This window comes from Poecilia reticulata, linkage group LG16 (genome assembly GCF_000633615.1).
Source record: "Poecilia reticulata strain Guanapo linkage group LG16, Guppy_female_1.0+MT, whole genome shotgun sequence".
In the NCBI taxonomy this organism is placed as follows: Eukaryota; Metazoa; Chordata; class Actinopteri; order Cyprinodontiformes; family Poeciliidae; genus Poecilia; species Poecilia reticulata.
The window spans coordinates 31,614,625-31,637,794 of record NC_024346.1 but is presented as its reverse complement, the minus strand read 5'-3'; the positions used below and the strand labels follow the sequence as shown (position 1 = coordinate 31,637,794).

Here is a 23,170-nt window from a genome sequence, read left to right as displayed (position 1 = left end):
GCAGGAACCCTGTCTGTCTGATTCCACTGCTGGCTTTTAAGCTTCCTGTCGTGAGATAACAAGCGCAGCCGTCGCTCACACCTCAGGGCTGTTCTGCAGGAACATTCATGTACATCTGTCTCCTGGGGCCCATCAGACAGAAGGTGTTGTTTATTCAGCCAAAGCTCTAATTCTACTGATTGGGACACCTTCAACCACACAGGAAGCGGAGCCTTTAATCAGTTGTGTGTTTGTAAGACAAGAACTTGTTCTAAAAGTATATTTATCTAAAGATTAGGAACATTTAAGTCGTCAAATGTTTGCTTTGTGACGTTCCAGATGGCCAGCGGCCAGACTCCAGGCGAGCTGCTGACCCCACTGGTCCTGAACTCCATCCTCAGCAAGGCCCTGCAGTACAGCCTCCACGGAGACACTCCCCTCGCTCCTAATTTCACTTTCGCCCTGCGCTTCCTGCCCGAAACCTTCCACCCCCACGCCCCGGACTCCCTCAACTGCTTGGAGCTGCGCTACAAGGTGAGCTGCTTTGACGGAGCGGGTACCGCGGCGACAACCCTGACACGGGCGTGTTCGTCCCGGCGTGAATGTGACAGCCTGTCGTTTTTTGACAAACTGCTCGGAGTGCAGAAAACGAGCTTTATCTCTCACCAAAATAGGTGAGCATCATAGAGGAATTAGATTCATGTCATGCTCAGAAACTAATGGTGCACATATGGGCCCCAGCTCTCCTCTCTCATGTTTTCTGAAGCTGCCGACTCTCCGTCTTGTTCCTCCTCCTGCTTATCTTTACCTCTTTCTTCACATGTTCTGCCTCTTTATGTTGCCGTGTTTCTCTCACCCCCTTCACAATCCTCTCACCTACTTTATCAGCGGCTTCATATTCACACCTTTCTCTCCTGTCATCCGTCACTCTGCCTTTACCTGTTTTTTTTTTTTTTTTCCTCAACACTCATTTCACCTCCTTGTTATTTCCTTCCCCTCTCTCAACCTCTCTTAGCTTTCCTGTCTGACATAGATCTATCTCCTCCAGGTGGACTGGCCGTTGAACATCATCATCACCGACAGCTGCATGAACAAGTACAACCGCTTGTTTTCGTTCCTGCTGCAGCTCAAACACATGGTGTGGAGCCTCAGGGACGTCTGGTTTCACCTCAAGAGGACAGGTGAGGGAAAGGCAGCTGCTGATGCAGCTCTAGTTCAAACTTCATCTCGCAGAAAGTAGGGATAAGATTCTGCTTTATACCAGGATCTCCAATGTTTATAGAAAGAAATGTTCGAGTTTTTTGTGTGATTTTATTTATTCAAAGCAGGAGTGAAACCCTCTGCTTTGAATAAAAGATAAACAAGGAATGTCGTTTATCTGTTTTCTTCATGGGGTTTGATTATATTCATCTGCCACACTTTGTGCACAAATCTCAGATACGGATAAACTAAAAGGAGGAAAACAAAGTCTTAAGATGGAAACGGATGATATTAAAAATATTTGCACAGCGCTAAAAAACGTGACCATATGTCATGTCTGTATTGTAAAAACTATAATAATAATCAATTTAACAATAATTAATTTTTACAACTTCTGAAGCTTTTCACATTTTGTCCCATTCCAACCACAAACTCTTGTGTATTTTACTAGGATTTTATGACAGAGCGACAGAAAGTACCGCTATATTTATCGAGTGGAAGGAAAAGGATGCATTCATCCATCAGACTAGATAGAGAACATCTGTGAACATCAATTTTCAAGTCTTACCACAGACTCTCAACTGGATTTCTAGCATATAAATATGCTGAAAAGCACTTGCAGACCCAAAAATATAACTCTTAAAACCTAAAATCATCAGAAATGCTGGTTTTTCAAAACTATAAACATATTCAAAACTATAAACTAATCATGAAGTATTTTAATTAAACAAATAATGTGATTTGTGATTGTACCTCCAAAACTTGAGTTGGTTTTTGCATGCTTCCCTTATAAAACTGAAGTCATCCAGTTTGCTTATTATTCTGGACTCGATTGAAGAAAACGAAAGAAAATACACTCAAAATCTTAAGACCAGTTAAAAAACTGCAAGAATTTGCATTTTGCACTATTGGATCTTAAGAATGTTCTAAGTAGAGCTTTACAATGTTAAAAGAAGAAATCAGCGTAAGAAACAAAAACTTTTGAGYGGAGAATTAATTGAAAACTGCATTTACACTCTAACATGATTTTTTCAGCTGATCAAAAGTTTAAGACCATAGCTCAAAAAAACCTGAAAACTCCCCAAAACATAAATCAAAGTGTCAAAAAGGGACTCATTAAAGAGTAGCTCCACCATCTTGTTGATGACTTCAAACAATGGTTTAGGCTTGATGCCAGTGTTYCCAGGAGGYTAGTGGGAACKTKRARRTGGCTTCACGAAGGGCATCCACTGTCTGGAACTGATGTCCATTTTTGTAAACTTCCGTTGCCATCCATCCCCAAATGTTCTCAATTGGGTTTAGATCTGGGAAACATGCAGGATGGTCCAAAAGAGTGATGTTATTCTCTTGGAAGAACTCCTTTGTCAGGCGGGCATTGTGAACTGCAGCATTGTCCTGTTGAAAAACCCAGTCATTGCCACACARACGAGGGCCCTCAGTCATGAGGGATGCCCGCTGCAACATCTCCACATAGCCAGCTGCTGTTTGACGCCCCTGCACAACGTGAAGCTCCATTGTTCCATTGAAGGAAAACGCACCCCAAATCATGATGGCGCCCCCACCACTGTGCCGTTTAGAAAACATCTCAGGTGGGATCTCCTTGTCATGCCAGTAACGTTGGAAGCCATCAGGACCATCAAGGTTACATTTTTTCTCGTCAGAGAAGACAACTTTCTTCCACCTGTCAATGTCCCATGTTTGGTGCACCCTTGSAAAGTCCAAACGGGCAATTTTGTGAGTTTGAAGAAGACGTGGCCTTTGAAGACGTTTTTTGTTTCTGAAGCCCTTCTCGCAGATGCCGTCTGATGGTTATTGGGCTGCAGTCAGCAGCGGGAAGGATCGTCCCGTGTCTTGACGGACAGCCAATTGGATCCTGCGGCTCAGAGCTGGTGAAATTTTTTTTGGGTCTACCACTTGACTTTTTTGTTCCATAACCCTCAGGATCATTTAAAAAATGCTAAATGACTGCCTTACTCCGTCCAACCTCAGCAGCGATGGCATGTTGTGAGAGGCCTTGCTTATGCAGCTCAACTATCCTACCACGTTCGAAGTCAGTGAACTTTTTTGCTTTTACCATCAGGAGGTCTTGACATTGGAGAGACTTGACAGARAATGACATGGAATCCAGATTTTTGCACAGCTTTTGACTTTTAAAGACTATGGTCTTAAACTTTTGATCAGCTGAAAAAAATCATGTTTGAGTGTAAATGCAGTTTTCAATTAATTCCCCGCTCAAAAGTTCTTGTCTCTTGCACTGATTTTTTCCTTTAACATTGTGAAGATCTACTTAGAACCTTCTTAAGATTCAATAGTGCAAAATGCAAATTCTTGCAATTTTTTGACTGGTATTTTGTCTTTTCTCAGCAATAAAAACAGCATATTGGTCACTCTACATTGAAAACACTTGCTGTATTTAGCCAAGTTATAATACACCAACTAAAAGCAGATTTGTGTGCACCAAGCTGTAACTTAAAGCATAAGCCAATGAGTAAAGTCAAAGATATCATSAATTTGCGTTTATTGTTCCAAGAGATTTCCAGCCTAATGATCCTCGTGACGAAGACTATGATGTTTCTTCACCCTTTTCAACTGGGAAAGGGTGAAGTGTTCACTTGTTCTCACGCAGGGTGTCTTAAAATGTCTTAAATTCATGTATATAAAATTAAAACCACCCTGGACAGGTTGCCAGTCTGTCGCAGGGCAACACAGAGACACACAGGACACAGAACCATGCACACACACACTCATACCTAGGGGCAATTTGGAGAGGCCAATTAACCTGACAGTCATGTTTTTGGACTGTGGGAGGAAACCGGAGTACCCAGAGAAAACCCACGCATGCACAGGGAGAACATGYAAACTCCATGTAGAAAGACCGGGGCCGGGAATTGAACCCAGCCTTCTTGTTGCAAGGCAGCAGCTCTACCAGCTGCGCCACTGTGCAGCCCAGTGGCAGGACTAATTTAGTATATTCTATGTTGCTATTTTTTCTCGCATGACTTTTCTGTCAGGCAAAGGTTTGAGTCRCACATCTTTATTGCATTGTTTGACTTGAGGCTGTTGAGGCTGAGCTGCTGATGTACCCTTGCCTTGCTAGCTAGGTAGGTTGTAGCAGTGTGTGATAAGTATAAAGCTGCTGCCAAGAGCCACAAACACACCCTAGAAATGTCACAGTTGTTAGACCGGTGTTAAATTTTATTCACAATGTTCTTAAAAAGGTCCTAAAAGTTGTTAAACTTGAATTTGTGAAACCTGCATTATGTCTTGCAGCTCTGGTGAAAGGCGCGGGCCACTCGGTGCAGTTCCGTCAGCTGCAGCTCTACAGGCACGAGATGCAGCATTTTGTCAAAGTCATACAGGGTTACATCGCCAACCAGATCCTGCAGGTGTCCTGGACCGAGTTCACGGCCAAGCTGGCCACCGCCGGTGACCTGGACGGCATCCACCGCACACACGCCGACTACCTCAACAGAGCCATCTTCAGGTGACAACTGGAACTGCAAATGTATAACCCATAACATCACAGCACTGCTTCTTGTAATTGTTGTCTCTGCAGAAATTAGGTTTTATTTTTGACATTTGAAGTTTATTCTAGAGGTGATAGTTTGTCTTGGGATGTTTAATTATTAAATTATTTTTTCTTTAGGCACAGTAAGTTAGTCCTGCTTTTTGGTTATCTTGTATTAGCTCATTTTATTCTCCTCATAACACACTCATTCACATTCCAGTTGAATGACGAGGCTAACTTGCGAACCCGATGAATGATTTAATCTGCGTATGAATAATTCAGGAGAGGTTGTTACTATCACACCGAGGTGTTTCGTGGTTGTGTCTCGCCTTCGAAGGTCATTAAAAAGTTAACTTTAGTCTTTCTGTGACCTTTCTCTCCCCTCGCCCTCTCCAGGGGTCTGCTGACAGAGAAAGCAGCTCCGGTCATGAACATCATCCACAGCATTTTCAGCCTGATCCTCAAATTTCGGGCTCAGCTCATCGCGCAACCCTGGGACAGCCAGCAGGGGGAGGCAGTGCACCCGAGCTTCATTGCTATGCAGCAGTCGTACAACACTTTTAAGTATTACTCCCACTTCCTTTTCAAAGGTAAGACTGGAGGATATTGTTTCACCTCTGGGTGAATGTAATTTGGCCTCTGTAGTTGCAGTCAAGGCAAGACAGGAAAGATAAAAAAAAAGGTTTTTTACATCCAGAAATAAATTACTCCTAATTCTTTTACAAATTAGAGTAACAGTTACTGATCTTCCTGATAGATTTTAAGCAATTTTGTAACCAGTTTAGTGTATAGCTGAGATTTTATTGTACCTTAATACGGTTGGGTTCCTTAAGCAAATTTGKTGTTAGTAGTTTTAGATTTACGCTTTAGATCGTTTTACCTTTGGAACACCAAGTTGTGCTAAAGTTCCAGTCATCTGACCCAATTYGCTGCGCTCGGATGAAATGAAGCTGGAGTGAATAATCAGTATTAATCCAGTCTGGTGTAAACTGAAAATTGCTTGAACACCAGAGTCACTGTTCTGAGGAAAGCAGAGTGTGAGGTTATTTCGTGCAGCCTCTAAGAATGTTTGGAGAATTCAATAGAGGATCCTTTAACCTCAATTCATAGGTTTAAGAATTGAACGTCAATTCAGTTCAGTTGAATTGAGGCTCTGTGTAGAATTCTGACCCCATGTGTATTAAATATRAACTTGTGCATCCAATTCTCAAACTTAGAAACAATTAGTAAACAATAAGTACATTCCATTTTATTTTACCTCATGAAACATTATTTCAGGGGAAAAAAAAGATATATGTAAATATCAACATGTTATTCATGCAAATTAGTGTATGTAAGCTTCTGGCTTAATCTGCGTGATTCATGGCATAAAACATATTTCTCTTCTTTTCTTTTTTTTCCCACCCCTCCAGTGGTGACTAAACTGGTGAACCGAGGCTATCAGCCCCATTTAGAGGATTTCCTGCTTCGCATCAACTTCAACAACTACTACAAGGACTCTTGAGGTGCTCTCTGGTTTCCTGTTGTACATCGTTTAATTGGCTGAACCCTCCCCGTGGGCTGCTTTGAGAAGATATGTTGGATTTATGACGGTGTTCAAACGTCCTTGAAATCCCACCTCTGCTGTCCTCCATTTAGGAACCAAACGGTAATTAATGTTGAGCCCTTAATGGTTTCCATGCACTTAAACAATCAAGGCGACACGTGTGAGCTGAAGCTCCTGACTGTTGCAATGCATCTCGTACACATGTGGGTGTTCACTGATGTATATTTAAAGCTAATATAAATGAAGTGTTCATGTGTGAATACAAAGTTGACATGTTTTCTTTAATGAAAGCTCTGAGTCTGTTTTTATGTAAAATTTCTAAAGTAATGTGTAAAAAAAACAAAAAACTCCAAGCAATAACTCGGTTAAGAAATTACATATTTATTAAAGACTGAATGTTAACATTAATGGTTTTAGAAAACCGGGTTTAATTAAGTGCAAAGCATTTCAGGTAATAAATGTAGCCGTTTATAAAAAAGACAGAGTGAAGAAACACGTTCCTGCTAATATTATGGTAATGTACCTCCTTCACTGTGAGTACCAAGAATTTTTCTAATGATAAATTACTTACAAAGCAAAACATATATCAAGTCTGTAGCTCTGCAGCAGGTCGCACACAGAAGGAAAGTTTTAGTTTCCGGATGGAATATTAAAGTTTAAACTAATTTCTTCCAGCCAGTAATTTGCTAAAGAGAAAACACAAACAGCAGCTTTGTCATTACACAAAAAAACCCTCTTGATGGGAAACGGTAATCACATTAGTTTGCATTACTCAGGACTCTGGAGAAGCGAAAGTTTGCTTTTCAACATCAGACACACTGCAAATAAAGATCCGGCAACAGAAAAAGAGCGCTTGATATTTGAGAAGGTTCATTTTAGTGGCTTGTGGTTTCTGGAGTCTTGAGAAGCAGGCCATCTTTACAGTAGGTGTCGATTTTCTCTACCTTTTCACATTCCACTGATATTGTAAATTCATTTACACAAATTAGTCCCAGATCAGGCATTACCTCCTACTTTTTTTTTTGCAGTTGTACATGTAACTAAATACATTTCCCCCAGCTTCACCAACGTGTACATTCCTCAGTCAGATTTTTTTTTTTTTTTGCAATCCATGTTGGCTGTTTCGGTTTAATTTCTCCTTGCCTTGCATTTGTCTGTCCATCACCTGATAAGAGCTAAACTTTAATAGGCCTTGTGAAAGCAGATATGCACATTTTCCAAAATTAACTTCGTCTTAACTATGTACAGCTCCGGTGGAAAAGATCACTTATGCTCACACTGGACATGAATGTCTGGTTAATTTGGAACCTTTTAGGATGCATTTGGGTGGTTCTTCATCTCGGAGGTTGAAGGATTTACAAATTTTATTTGAAAAACAAGAATGTACCTTCAGTTTCTTTAAACCCCAAAGGATTCAAACTATACATAGAGGATGAAATATTAACCCTCCTGCACACTTGTATTTGATCATCTTTATTTTGGAAGGAGTAGAAAACCCCTGGTCCAGGTATATGCAGCTTTCCACTTCAACAAGATAAATATTTTTTTGAATGAAGGTTTTATGACAAGGCTGGACAAAAAAAATCCCTGAATGGTTCTAGTTTTAAAATGAACGAAAAAGAACAGCTCAAATGCGTCACTTAAGGCCAAAACCTATTGTTAAATTCATCTGTGAAGTGAGTGTATGCCAACTTTTCATCCTTTACGCCAACTGGTATGGCAGAAAAACCAGTCCTAAATCAAATAGTGCTTCTAATCCTCTTGCATTGTTTTGTAACATAAGCTAAACWAAACCATTTAATGTAACATTCAAGGTCAGGTTCTTTTCTTATCTGTATAAAATCTCCATTGTTTACAGTTTATCTGCTGAAATAAGTTCAAACAGCAAGAAACGTCCAACATTCCCACAGATAACTACGCTTTCAGCTCTTGTGCTTTGAAACATGCGAAGCGTCCGTCTCTGGGCATTCTTTCATGCATTAATGGAGACAATTTGAGTGGAGTTTCCTCTCGTATTACTGTTCGGCACTCAGAACAGAGGCTTTAATCTTCTACAAGTGGAGTCGGTGTCATTTATTCATGAACCGCAACAGTCCCTGCACACACACGCAGATTAAACAGCAAATAGACACWCTGACAAATCATATTTACACACGACTCAGAGGAATGGAGCGTAGAGTTGTTGTTTTTTTGGAGGGGGTTCTCGATGAGGATGTTGCAGACGAATTATCCTCAGATTTGTTTTTGTACAGGCAGTGGGAAAACTACTTCAAGCATGATGTTAATATAGCTCACCAGGAATGCTTAAGATGGTGAAGTGTTAGTTTGTGGAGAGAGAGCAAAACATTTTCTCTCCTGCCCCATATTTTATRGCTGATTATAATAAACCGCTATAGTCACTGCGAGCAAAAGCWACCAACATCGTCTAAACTTTCTTTTTTTCGCGCATTTAGCTTCTTTTGCTGTTTTAGTTAGTGCTTAACCTTAAAAGTGCAATGTTTGTTTCGTTCAGGGAAGAAAGAAAAATTGCCAAAAGAGATTAATTACAAGTTTTTTTCATACACAAACACCCTCACGCTATGAGAAGCTGAAAAAAAAAGTAAACCTAAGCTGAGGTGAATAATTCACCACCAGGACCAATCAGGGCACAGGACCTTAGGATGTGCATGCTGTGTAAAATAGTGTACAAGGAAATGAAGAACTTGAAAGATCCATACTAGTGTAAGCATAGACCAGATGATATTGAACACCAAAGAGATGGATTTGACTTCTGTTTTTGGTCAAACGCCATGACTTAATCTGGAGATGTGGCTGCAGAGGCTCAATGGAAATGAACCCTGAGCTCTCGGGATGGTGTTACAGTACTAGAGTTGGGGGCAGGGAAGTCATAATGATACCTGGTTTTTGTTTTTTTCTGGAGAGAAAGGAATGTTCTGACGATGACTAGGCCTCGGACTCCAGGTCTTCTTGGTTCTCTCTGCTGTTCAAGTCGCCCATCTCGGGTTCCAGAAGAAGAAACTTGCCGTCGTTGGTCAGAGGCATGTTCTTCATCAGCTCGGCCAGAGCTTCTGGATCCTTTAACAGAGACAGACCGATTTACTTCACCTGCTTTGGATTGAGGCTGTGCAAGTGATTCTATGGGGTAAATACATTCACTTACAAAATGTAAGTTTTCACATTTTGTCACGATACAGGCAGACGTCAACACACACACATATATATATATATATATATATTTTTTTTTTTTTTTTTTTCGCCTCCTTTACTCTGATATCCATAAATAAAATCCAATGCAACCAGCTCTGACATTGGAAGTTGCCTAGTTAAGAAGTTTCTTAGTGAACAAACAGAATCATGAAGACCAAGGGACACAGGGAGAAAGTATGTGGAGATGTTTATAAACCCGTTAGGTTATAAAACTATATCTCCAACCTTCGAGCATCTCAAATAGCACTTGGTTCCTCAGAAAACAGTATGGTGCAGTAGTGGATGGAAATCTGAGTCTGTAGGTGTCTAACACTAGTAGAGACAAATGTTAACGCACTTTTACATTTATTTTCATGTCACAACTATGCACCGCAAATGAGTTWGGTTCTGAAAATGTTAAAAAGTTCCAGGGAAACTTCCTTTCACTCTAGTTTACGTTCCAGGTGCTCCCTCTAGTGGAGACATTTAGTCTTTATTCAAATCATCATTCACTTCACACTAAATTATTTTTAATGCTKAAAATCTAAACATAATGGAGTCATATCAGTCTTGACACGGATATAAAACTGTCGCCTCCATTTATGCTTTTACATAAAAAAAAATAAAAATAGAATTAATCAAAAGAATCAAGCATGACATCCTGGATTTCGATTTGTCTTCTGTTTCCCATAACAAGGTATTTACCTTCTTTGCTTCTGTAATCTCCTTTGCCAAGTTTATGGTGAAACATATCTGTGAATGAAAGGAAGAGGGCAGAACTAATTACACACTTTCAGCATCGGTGAGCATGCGTCTGAACTCGAGCAGAAAAGCAAAAACACGTATTTTTGTGGGGAGGTGGGGAGCCGAACCTTTTCGCCCTCCGTGTTGCTCTCAAAGACAAAGGCGCTGAACGACGGCTCTCCCTCCTCGTTCCCGTCGCTCCAGTCTCTCCCCTCGACCACAAACCCCATCAGCCTCCCGTTCTCCTGATGGGCTGCRAACTGGCMCACCTCTTCTAGCTGGAACTGAGGAAATAAAAGGTATTAACGTGGTGCAGACAGTGTGACGGGAGCCTTTAATTAAAAGCAATGACCCRATTTTTTAGGGCGAGCTTACGCTTATTCTTGTTACTTGAGTTTGTGGGTCAATCAACCTGTGAAGGAGAAAATAAAATGCTTTTAGGACGTTTTTGCCTCTTTTTTCCCCCACTTTCAATTGTAACCATGTTTTTATCTCATTTTAAGAATGATACAAATACTTTGTAGAGGCATCAAGAGAAAAATAACTTGATAAGTCAAAGTTTTACAAAACCCTGTGTTACAAAAAGAGAGAAAATATTAATGTAGCTTATTTCAAGAAATAGGTTTGCTTGATTTGGCAAACCTATGGTGCTACCTTAATGCTGTTCAGCTGTATAGKTTTTGTCAAAACCAGACAAAAACTACATACCTCTAAGCTTTAATGCTAGAAATGTGATTATTAAGGCAAATGAGTCACATGARTGATTATAGCTCACCACTCAGGGAAGGATTATATTGGGGGTGGCAAGAAAAGAAAAAAAAGTAAAATCTCATCAGTTTGTACTTTATTTTATGAAATTAAAGAATATTTATATGCCCAGTAAGCAGTGGGTACATCTAGGATCTCCTCCTYCCCGTGTTTCAACATTTTTGCCTGTTTTGCACTCTTAAAAGATTCAGACGATATTCTGCATTTTCAATGGTTTTTAAAATGAACTGCTTAATGAATGCTTTTTAATAATGTATGTCAAACAACAGAGGATAAAGAGTTTATTTCCTCCCTAAAAGAGCATTTCTCCAAAAAAAAAAAAAAAAACCCACAAAAGAACAAACAGAAATACCTGAGGCTGCTGCTGGTGACCATGAGGTGGGCCTCGGTGGTCCTGAAGATGTTGTGGATGGCGCGGGCCGCCAGTACCTGCCTCATGGCCTCGTAGATCACCTCCTGGTTGTTTCCGCACCGAACGGCCATGGAGCCCAGGAAGCGCACGGCGAACACCTGCTGCAGGAGGGAGTCTGCAGAGGTAAACGGACAATCATTTACAACAGTTTAACACAAACTGTGTCTTAACGGGGCACGTGGAACAAGACTTAAGGTTACCATCGCTCTCTGCTGTACACTCTTCCGTTTCCCCAAAAGGATTCGTCCGCCTGTAACGATGCGAGCACATGCATCAGCGAAACAAAAAAAGCAGTTAACCCCCTGCGTCGCCGGTCATTACGAAGATCTCGGCTTCCTGGAAATGATGTAATCAACTCTGTGAATCCGGTGTTTGGGAAAAATTAGCGGTGCCTTACCCCCCGCCTGCATATGGATAAACAAGCATAATCATGCGACTGCCCTGCCTCACCTCCCCCCGGCTCTGTTCTGGTCCTGGAACTCGGACGCCGGCAACATGATGTCGAACTGAATGGGCGTCCCGGGAGCGATCAGGTCCTCCGGTTCTGGAGCGGCTTTCTGGGAATCGCTTCCAGCGGGTTGAGCACCTCCCGGCTTGGCTCTGAAGGGACAGGACAAAGAACGACTGAGCTTCAGGCAAGCTCGCTTTTATTTCTAGGACTTTCACAAAGCTAGCAAGCACATCTTTGYGTTGACTGAAATGTTTGACTAAGCATGTCAAAAAGGTATTTTGGCCAATACCGACTTTACCCTGTTCAACAGAAAAACGTCTTCTAGGAGAACTATGTCAATTTGCAGTTTCGCATTAATAACAACAGGCTGCACTAAGCAGTTCTCTAAATATAGCAGTGTGTTTTAAAGTGTGATGCTGACCTGTCGGGGTTGGGTGCACCTTCTTGTCTCTTCTCAAAGCTGGTGATCGGAGTGACTGCCTGTATGGCGGTTTGGTTCAATCTGATGGCGACGGCCTAAAGAGGAGCAAAGCCTTTTCAATAATTAACATAAATCAGGATTAGGACGGTAGAGAAGATAAATGAGACAAAATGGGCTGTGTTGAGAGGCTGAAGCTGTGAAGCTTTATTAAATTAGTTAATTCTAAAATTATTCTCCATCTGCTGCTTAGCTCGCCATGTTTAAGCCCCTCCAAACTGTCTCATTTCTATTTATTGCTCTCAATCTGAACAATTTGCCACCAATTTGTGCTGGAAAGTCAGAAATGTGGGGCTGCTATTACTGATAGTTTCTAAAAGCTGCAACACGGGACCTTACCAAAGTATCTTTTTAGAAACTTTGATAACTTACATATTCTATGTGATAGACTAACACAAAGGAGCACAACTGTAAAGCAGTAAGAAAATTACATGCTGTTATTGAATTAAAAAAACAAAAGAAAAAAAGTGAAGTGTAAAAACTCAGCGCACTGCCAGCAATGCAGCAATGTGTTCTACAAACAGGGATGGTGGGATAATTGCTGCTCTGTTTAACATTTTTAACATTCAAATTGTGCAATTTTTAACATTCAAATTGTGCATTTACCTCTGGGTTATCAGTCAGGTAGATCTGCCTGGAGATGTTGTTCACGGTGCAAATCCACTAAGAAACAAACACAGACACAGATTAGACCTCCCTCTGGTTCCACCACGACTTCCCCTAAAATGACTCGACCGATACCGGCTGTCAGAGACCACTCAGATGTGTCCGAGCAAAAACAATGATGAAAACCACACAAACGACGCCTGACAGCGTCTCCATTGTCCCGTGACAGATACTCGTARCAGCGCATCTCTCTGTGATGAAGATCAAACAAACCGACGTTTAAGCTGCCTCCTCTTTCACTGACCTCCTCGTACTCCTTTTTGCTCTCAGCTTGTAGAATCATCGACCTGCGGGAGGGAAGAGGGGGGAGGGGGGGCGTGAACGATAACGGAGGCAATTAAACCAAGTTTGATCATATTTTTGGCTTGCTTGTAATTGTCAGAAGGGGAAGGGCCGCGCGTACGTCTTTCCTGAGGGGGAGGTTATCTGAAAGCAGTAACGTCTGTCCTCGCACTCCACCGCCATGACGGAGCTGTTGTCCAGGTCCAGCACCATGCCCCCCGCCACGGCCCCTCGAGGCTGGCACATGAGGTTTCCTCCCTGGGTGAAGAAGAAGAGTCGATCCCAGGCTGTGGTCACCAGGCCTGTTTTACTGGGAAACGGGAAGAACGACGACAGCATGAGTAAGACTAATGTGATAACCTGTGCAAACGGGAGGATCTACAGAATGTAATCAAATCATCCATCCATTTCTTTTATTTACATTTCAGCAGTGGCTTAATACTGACAAATATGACATTTTAACTTTTAACTACCTATTTCTGCCTGGTGAAAACTAGCATTAGCACAAGTTTTCATCAGTGATTCACCCTGTCTGGTTTATATTTGCTCCGCGAACACAACTAATKATGTGTTTTATTATTACAAAGAGCCTTATTGGACATRAATGGAGCGTTAAGCAATARAGCTTCAGCCATGACAAACAGGAAGTCATTAAGATTCGCCATGCAAGATAGTAACACCTGTTTAGCTTTCTAAAACTAMGTTTGAGACACTTTTGATGCAAAAGTCATTTGTCCTGATCATTTAGCTGTCAGCAATTTCCACATGGAAACTGAAATATAAATCACAGTGAGTGCCTGATAAATTTCAGTAATATAAATTATGATTAGCTCAGTGCTAATCTCAGTTCTGATGCACAACTGACAGGAATGCTTATAACTTGGTGGAAAGAAAATTTTCTGGGGTACAAAAAAAATTCTGAATGCTAAAAGGTTTTTGCCCCATTAAGATTCTTAAATTGAGTTTTTCCACTTTTTTTCATTTTTTCCTGTGGGCCCTGTGTTCTTTCAGTCTTCAGATTTCAAATATTTTATGCTCCTTTAATGCCAACTACTTCTCTCTAGTCTTTCAGAAAAACAACTTAAGCTTACACTAGGCCATACCACTCTGGGCTGTTGAGTTAATTCAGCTAGGGTTAGGGTTTTTTACCTTTCATGAAGTTTTTGATTGAACTTGAGTAATTATATTTTTTCTAGGCACATAGTGCCACTTTGTAGCACAATCAAGTAGCTGTTACCTTCAGTTATAAAAATGCTGTAGATCTCAAACACGACTTTGCAATTTGATGCCTCAAATTAGCCTCTGTGTCTTTAAGAAGCGCCAACCCTTTCCGACACTCTGCCTCCAACACATAATTGCTCCTCCATCATCTCGTTTACAGACGTTCTTAGGAGCTTTACACTGAGAAGCACTTCATATGAAGAGCAAAGCAGATGCACAGTTCAATCAGGTGTTTGCTAATTGCTGCTGCTGCTAGTCTGGAGGAACTCCAGRCATAGTTTTGATGAGGGAACACATAACAAAAGGTCATTTTTACATAATACTTTCCCCCCCTTGTTGCAGAGAACTGAGTGACTTGAATTACTGAAATGAAATTAACTTTCATTAATACTGTAATTTATTAAATGAGTTGTCATCTACGTGTTTATGAAATCCATTAACCTATGGATTTCTAAACTACAGGTGTGTGATTCACATGAATTAGTCATCTGTGTTCCTTTTTTTTTCCTTCCACGTCCTGTTTGCGAAATAACCGGAAATGCTTAGATAATCTTGGATAAATACCGAGGTGCGTGGCTCCCGGTGGACTCTGTGACTCAAACGCTAAATGCTACGAAACCATTAAACGACAGAGCTCATTTGCCCTCAGTCCCATCAAAGAACCTGAGGTTGCACTTGATGTTCAGTGACTGGTGTTCTGGGAAACCTTTTTCCTTTGGAGTCACAGACATTTGTCAGAGAGCTTTGATRTATATGAGGGARCGACGGGGTTTGACAGCGCTGGCATTTCACTAAATCACAACGYGCGCCACGCTGCGGTTTTATCCCCTCTGGCCATTAAGGAAGATTTCCTTCTCATACATCTGCTCTACAATAAGCTGGCAGAGCACGCTGTCACCATGTTACCTGACCCACCTCGTCTTCTTTGACACTTATTGTTTCTCTCCTTTATGTTTTCTGCATATTAATGGAGAGAGAAAAAAACTTCCCAACAGAATACCATCAGTCACAACTAACCAGGAAACATCCCTGGAGCTCAGATAGGGTCAAAATTATGGTAATCAATCTTACAGGGTATCTGCAGGTTTCAGCAAGACAAATTTCTAAGGCCACCTTGAATTACAATTTTCTTTTTTTTGCACATAACGCACCTACCCTTATATTGGTAGGTTACAGAAATAAGCCTGTGGCAAAAACAAACGTCCTGCCAACTGGAAATAAATTTGCACTTACCCATAATAAACAGCTAGCTAGACGGGGTATATTAGCAGCTAGTTAGTAGTGGTAGCCTCAACCACCTGCAGTCACAGAACGCAATGAGGATGTTTACGTGCAACTCAAACATTTTCCTGACAGAAACTTGCATACGAGATTAAATAATCCTGCCACGAAAAAAATGTTAAGACCTGCGATTAATGTATTTATGAGTAAGACATTTCAAGACGGATGAATTTAGGACCATTTTAGGATGCACATRCACCCTGTCTTACTTCCTAATGTTGAGGTAGCCAGCCTTCTGGATAAGAGTGCGATTGACGGTTTCAGTTTCCTTATCTGGCATATACACGGTGTCTTCCACAGACAGAAGCTCCTTCTGCGCCATGCGCATGGTCTCGGCCTCGACGTCCAGCTGCTTCTGGATACTGGACAGAAAAATKACATTTTTAAAGGGAAAACATCTCAACTTAATTCTAAATCCAAAATATTCACACAGCTGAATTTTTCCACACGGTGTCACATTGCAACTATAAGCTTTCTTGGATTTTTTTTTTTTTTTGGGTGGGGGGACTAAAATAGAAGTGCATCATTGTGAGGAAGTGAGACTGATTTACATGGTTTTCAAAAATGTTTTTCAAATGAAAGTCTGAAAAGTGCGGCAGCCGTTCGCGTACATTYCTCTCTTAAGACTTAATATATACAATAAAAGTTCATGGTTGTGATGTGACGTTAAGTGGAAAGATTCAAGGATTTTTCAAACATTTACAAGATATTAAGAGCCAAAGTTGTGCTTCATCAGTTGCACACATTGACTATTAAAGTTAATTACTTTTGGGCCATGTTGGACACTGAGGAGAGAAAGCTTTCCATCTTCTTTGACACAAGCTCAAGGCCCTTCTTGAAAAAGCTGATCTGTGAGTGAACAGATAACGGAGTCATGGTTAGCCATTACACCACATTTCCTGGGTGGGTCTGCAATTAAAATGTCTTTATATTCATTTTTTCTTCTTGCCAACAAAGCCAATAAGACACAGCTTCTAGCTTCATATTAGTGAATCAGTGCGAAAACCCTTAAATAAATAAATCATTTATTGCTGTAGTTRTGTAACACTATGCTGTAAAAATTGTGAAATYATCGTCGATCACTTTAAGTAGATTACATCTGCTCATTGGGGTGGGAAAAAAAACTTCAACATTAATATTGAAGGTTAAATTCATACTAAATGTTTTAGGTTTATCAGAGGGGCCAGGAACTGACTTCCTGCTTCCCTGGGGTATGAATATCATGTGACACAAAGGTAGATTTATCTTGGGACACTTCCAAGYGGGAAAGACATAAGAACATGCTTTCTCTAGTCTACTCTTCATCCCCAAAACCAAACATGGAGAAGCAGCAATCAGTTTCTATGCGCCACTAATCTGGAACAAACTTCCACAAAACTGCCGAAACACTGACTTCATTAAAATCAGTGCAACAAGCTCACCTGTTTAGAGCTGCCTTTGATTCATAAAAATGTAAAAGTGACGTTTAAATGCTTGCTTCGTAATTGGACACCATTATGTTTTTATGGCGTAAAGCACTTGGCACTCGCYGAAATGTGCGATACAAATAAACCTAGGAACTTAGGAAACGACAACATTTCTGCCTCTTATTGCGAACACATGCACAATCATCGAAATGTGCTGCTGGGACACAGTTCAAAGGTCAGTACCTGCGCCTGGGTGTAGCCCAGCATGGGCTCCAGCATTGCGACTCTCTTGCGGTACTGCAGGGCGTTGAGGGCGCAGTAGTACTGCAGYGAGGCCTGGTGCTGCTTCCTCCTGGTGTAGGCCACCTCCTTCACCATGTCTGTCTTCAGCTGTCCAAACAGAATCGGCCTGAGCATGCAAATGGACCCCTCGCACATGGATAGCTATCGAGATTTGCACTCCCCTGCATATTGTATGCAAACAGCCGTCACGCTCTTAAAAATGCAAATGAGCAAGCTCCCATTTCCTTGTCCACCCAAAACGACAYGCTCTCATGTTTAATAGCTGCAGCTTCTGCTCTTCAACGTGAAGTGTTGCAGTTTTAGAGCACATTTAGCTCTGCAGCAGGTCGCTTTTTGTTCACATCACACAGTTTCAAATGGTCATCCAACACTTGCACTGCATTAACAGCAGCGCTACCGCTCTGGAAGGCTTTTTGCAGCTTGTTAAATCGGCACTCCGCGGTTACTCTACCTTTTCGTTCTCCTTCTTCTTGGGCAGTCGGCTGTACTTGACCATAGACGCCTCATGCTCTGATCAGCAGGAAAGAGAGAGAGAGAGAGAGGGAACATTAGATCGGCAAATAAGGCCTGCAATTTGCTTCTGAAAGCACCAAAAGTTGACGCTTACCATCAGTGGCGATACCGAATATTTCCTTCAGAGTGCTTATCTCTGCAAAGTTTAAAAGTTTAGTTCAATAATCCAAGAGAAATGTGGGAAAACTTTCTTCTTTTCTTTCCCCGTTTTATATTTGGCTACCTGTGAGGTCTTTYTCTCTGAACTGGATCAGGGGGAACACCATGCTGTCAGCCATCTGGTTGGCCAGCTCGGAGTGGAGCGAGTTTAGCTGGAAAAAAGAAAAAAAAATTATTACACATAAAATATAAAAAAAAAAGCTCAGCAGAAGGACAGGAAGCGGGGCCTCAACAGACATCTTGGAGGATTCCCGTTTATTTAAATTTTTTTTCTTTAAGGCTACATTTTCAAGCTAGGAAAGATCATTTTCAATCACAGAGGTCTCACTGCAGAGAAAAGCCTCCACTCTGTGGAGCAGAGGGTTATGTGGAGGATAACAATAAAAAAACCTTCTGTTTACCCTGATWAAGGAAACAGGATCTCACAGATGAGCAAATCCTTCTTTTATTCTCTGCGCTTATCAACAAGCTCCACGCCGACGGCTAACAAGTCTGAAGRATGAAGCTGGTGGATTTGRTTTGACTGGATGGGAGCGGATTGGCTGGATTAGATTCAGGACCGAGCCTCGTTTCCTCGCCGTGGACGATGGAGTAGAAGGTCAACACCTCGTGTCTTTGACGACGTGAGTCCTGGGCAGGTTCCTGAACCCCTGCGGCTGACGGGAACAAGTCCATCTGCTCTGCCTGCGCACACACTCCTGATTCAGCTACGCATCCATCCATCGACCCGCCGCTCTGTTCATCCATCCAGCATGACACACATCACATCCRCCTCCCCGCTTAGCCACTCGGTTCCGGTCTCACAGGACTGATAGTCTGTCCGTCTTCTTATTAGGCTCTTTTTTCTTTTTTTCTTTCTCGCCCTGCAGGATGCTGAGGGGAGCACAGGTGCAAAATCTCCCGAAATGAGATAAAGAACCCAACTAATAAGTTTGGAGCAGTGTATCATCGCTCGGTGAGAGCACAGATTTACGGAGAATCGCCGCAGAGTGATGCCAAGAAGGACGGGGCCTTACCTCTCCAACGGTTTTTGCAAAGCTCTGTAGTGTAGTTATGACCTCTTCGTCACCTTTCCCGAGGGCAAAATTCTAGACAGAAGGAGAAGCGGTTTGAGTTGTTTRACTCTGAAAACCTAAAGTGTAGGGAAGTTGGGCATCAGTTCCTGTCAGAATACCTCAAAATTAATCTGTAGTTTGTGTCTTTTGAAAACATTTTTCCTGTGCGACTCCATATTAAATCTACAGAATGAACTGCTGTGATTTTTACAGTAGCTATGAGGAAATTCATGGATACTAGACAGCTTTCYGTTTGTTGTTTTTATGTTAGTATAGGGATAATTGAAGCATATTTCACTTCTCATATCACACCCACACTAGATGATAGACTGGTCACGATACTGAGCTTCTGTCTGGAATAGAGAGACGCTGTACACACCGTTTCTACAATATTCTGGACCAGACTTCAGAAAGGGCTTGCAGAGGCAGTAGCCCAGGGCACCAATTTTTGGGGAGGCCCCACAGATTTTTATTCATTTTATTTATTTTAATGAATGCCTGTTTTGCAAATATTGTACTTTAGATAGAAGTCAAAGGCCCATATCAGGTGAGTTGTGTTAATATTTTGGGATTTTTGTGAATATAAACAAGTATTTGAAAATGTTTTTTTGTTTTTTGCAAAGGGACGTAACAAAAAAATCTGGCATCTTCAGTTAGTGTCCTTAGTTCATACCTGGTTTATGCAAATGTAATTTGCATTAGTGAAATAACTTTTCTTTTGTGGACCCAGATCCTGATGACAGGGGAGTTCCACGTTCAGCTACCCAATGAGAATTTAGCCTGTAACCTTTAACCTTCACAACAGCAGGGGCATCATCCAAGTTATCACATAACTGATTTCAGGCATGCTGTGTAAACCCCTTCCCCCCCCCCCAAAAAAAAACAGATACTCTTATTCAAAACAAAAACACAACAATTCTTAAAGGGCCTTTTTAAAACAAACTGAACCATTCACATATTAAACTTGACAAATTCACATTTATGAAATATTTTCCTCATAAATTATCATAAATCTTTAGAGTTTATTTGAAAAAAAGTTTTCAGTTGTTTGTTCAGAAACAAATAACATTGTTTTTACATCACAGCCGACATTTAAAGTCACTTCAAACTCAAAATACTCATATTTACTTGTCCGTGTCTGAAATTGCAGCTCTTCCCTTTTACAGGGGAGTGTCACAGAAATATAACCCGGTAGAAGCCTGAAGAAGAACATTTTCTATTATCGCCACCTGCTGGTTCCACCCTCACAAAAGTTTCCACGAGACTTGAACGCGCCCGATTGGTCTGAAAGAATTCTGTCTTCTGTGAAGCAGCAGCAGGCTCTGTGGTTACGCGTGTGAACCTCAGTCTTTCACTCGTCCAAACCGAACCACACCCAGCCCGTCTGTGTGAACACCTTGTCTTTTTCAAAAACCTGTGCTGTCAAAGTGCTGTGGCCTGTCCCCAGCTTTAGAAACTTTTAATTAAATCTAGGTTGTTTGTTTCTGTCCAGCTTTGCCTTGGTGGACTAATTAGCGTTACTTGGTGGATKAACTTTTTGATGTTGATGCTTATGGTGTCTGCAAACTTACTTTCTTTTCGTAGTCGAGAAGCTGCTGTGAAAGCTGCTCTGTGGCCAGTCCCATTTCACTCTGCAAAGACAGGAGGTGGACRAGGCGTTGCTTATTATGAAAGGTTAATTACAAGAGATCAGCATGTAGCTTCCCCTTGTGTATCATAAAGGAATTAACAAAACGAAGAGATAAGGGATGGGTCAAAGTTCACTTCATTTTGAACACGGTGTGTGTGCTTTGGTACCTGAGCTCCAAACACCCTCTGCATGGCCTGCAGCAGCTGGTTGGTGTACTCCGTCAGATTCCCTGCATCTTCCTCAAACACACTCAGCAAGGAGCGGGTCTGCGGGACAACACGGAGAACGTCAGAGGGCCAACGGGGAACAGTTCCCTGCATCTCYTTACCACCCGACTCGCAGTGAGGGAGAAGATTAGTTTCAAGACCTGGACTTAAGAAATTTCAGGAAGTACTTTCAAAGGAAATCCAACCAGTTGTTTTTTTTTTATAACTCAACATAAATAATATTTATTTTGTAAAAATATACACTAGGGAAACTTGAAATATGCACTATACACTAGGTTAAACTATACAAGAGAAGAAAAAGAATCAGTGGTTTTTTTATACAGTAAATAAAAAATMCAAAAATGATAATTTATGGATGGAAAGCGCAAGCGAACAGCAATTTTCAAGTCTTACTACAGTCCTAACACATTAATGTGCCTTGATCTAATCTAATCCATATGAAAACTGTATATCATCCCCTCAGCATGATGTGACCACCACCGTGTTTTATAATGTGGTCAGTGTAATGTGCACGCTGAAAACACTTAATGATGAAGATGCTAATTAGATGTCCTTTGCTGGTCAGAATTGTACTTAGGAATRTCATATAAAGGAGAGGGGGRAGTAGAAATGAATACCAGACTTTTTAGATTTCAGCCATAAAAATGTGGAAAAGGTTGAATGACATTAACAACCTTGCGAGTTTTAAGAGGGGAACAGAGAACGAATTGAGGTTATTTAATTAAGAACTGACAAGCTGAGTTAAGGTGAAAATAAAGACATGAAGAATATTTTACTACAGTCTGTCTATGCAAACTAAGAAAACTCAAGTCGGAGCCACGTCATGGTAGCAAACAGGTGCAGCAAGGAAGCGCAGAGAGGTGCACGCCCATAAGGGTTAGGTCTGTGTACATTTCTCAGCAATTGACTTTTGGCACTCAAAGAAAGATAAGACTTATTATATTAAAAAGAAATTATTAGCAGCATTGTCAGCCTTGGCTTTTTTTTTATTTTTTAGATTTTAGTGAAGAAAACCTCCTGGAAAGGGAGGAAAATGTACATCTTTATGTCTCCTTGCATGAGCTGCACTTAAAGTAGAACCCAGTAGAGATGACAACACTGTTTGAAGCCAGACTGATGCAGCAAACAAGAGAAAACAGCCCGGGGAGCAAGTCGAGGGTCTCCAGAGCTGATTTAACTCTTCTGTTATGCACTGAAATCCTGCAAACGTAGCGATATTAGTCAGTGACACAGCCCTGCTGCAGACTATGATGGAAACCTTTTCCCACACCCTGAGAATCAGGCCAAAACTGGCTCTGCTGCAGGATACAACCGAACTCTACATATCGCAGAGGAAAATAAAAGTAGTATTCACACTGAGCTATATGTYTGAGACAGAAGCCTTAGGATGTACACTATATACATGAAGACAACCCTAAGACGAGAGGTAGCATTGTAAATATAATACACGCCACAAAATGTGTGATATTTACATAGGAGGTTGTGTTTGCGGTAGAGAAGTGTTTTTCCTAATCACGGGGGGGGGGATTACATTCTAATAACAATGTGTCAACTGGACGCTTTCATCATCGACCAGTGGAAACAGCCTACAGTGGGTACTGGATACTAGCTAGGCTAACGTAAAGCTAACCGCTGCGCTCGTAACGCACTAAAAGGGATAACTGTCTTCGCACACGAGAAAAAAAAACACACAGGCGTACCTGAGGACTGTCCTGCAAGGCGTCCTCAAGGAGCAGTTTGTGATGTACGGCAGGCATCTTGTTAGCTGTACCAGGAGACGGGAATGAGGGGCTGGAAATACTAATAATGAGAACTCTATGTCCCAGAAGTCTCAGCGTGACTACGTAAAATTGAGGGGSAGTACTCTGATCACGTCTCACCCACCCACACAAATTCATTGGAAATAAACAAATAAAAACTGCCGCATTCAGTCTTTGAGAGGATAGTTTTTATGATTTTGATGTTATTCTTTGATGCCTCATATTTATTGTGATTTATAGTGTAAGCCTAGCTCAAGCCAAGTGTAAGCTAGCTAAATATGAGCTAGCTAAATTAACAAGGAACAAATGTTAATAGTGCCCCCTTGTGGTACTAACGGGATTTACAGCAGCTTGACAATACTTAATATAGAGAATTTTGTGAAGAACGTTTAAAT

At 41.3% G+C, this 23,170-nt stretch overlaps 2 protein-coding genes across 6 annotated transcripts in view; one reads left to right on the top strand and one right to left on the bottom strand.

Moving 5' to 3' along the window:
* Nucleotides 1-19,105, top strand: part of tubgcp6 (tubulin gamma complex component 6) — a 43,875-nt gene extending 24,770 nt beyond the window's left edge. For 4 of the 5 annotated variants that reach the window (XM_017309583.1, XM_008432790.2, XM_008432789.2 and 1 more), the window contains exons 22-26: nt 319-513; nt 1,028-1,160; nt 4,450-4,663; nt 5,084-5,277; nt 6,100-6,518. In XM_017309583.1, coding sequence (XP_017165072.1) covers nt 319-513; nt 1,028-1,160; nt 4,450-4,663; nt 5,084-5,277; nt 6,100-6,191 — 828 coding nt within the window. In that variant the 3' untranslated portion in view covers nt 6,192-6,518. Of the gene's footprint in view, nt 1-318; nt 514-1,027; nt 1,161-4,449; nt 4,664-5,083; nt 5,278-6,099; nt 6,519-18,972 lie in introns of those variants that run through there. The other variant, XR_535845.2, reaches the window with a different exon arrangement.
* appl2 (adaptor protein, phosphotyrosine interaction, PH domain and leucine zipper containing 2) lies at nt 6,599-22,863 on the bottom strand. The gene is made up of 21 exons (XM_008432788.2): nt 22,716-22,863; nt 20,956-21,054; nt 20,730-20,789; nt 19,120-19,191; nt 18,168-18,255; nt 18,039-18,080; nt 17,883-17,941; nt 17,372-17,518; nt 16,489-16,571; nt 15,932-16,084; nt 13,342-13,530; nt 13,183-13,225; nt 12,879-12,935; nt 12,216-12,310; nt 11,794-11,943; nt 11,544-11,593; nt 11,284-11,458; nt 10,539-10,575; nt 10,292-10,447; nt 10,125-10,172; nt 6,599-9,308 (listed from the first exon to the last, which is right to left on the bottom strand). Exons 1-21 carry the CDS (start codon nt 22,770-22,772, stop codon nt 9,177-9,179), a joined length of 1,992 nt encoding a protein of 663 aa, XP_008431010.2. The 5' UTR covers nt 22,773-22,863; the 3' UTR covers nt 6,599-9,176.
* Between the last annotated feature and the right edge of the window lie 307 nt (nt 22,864-23,170).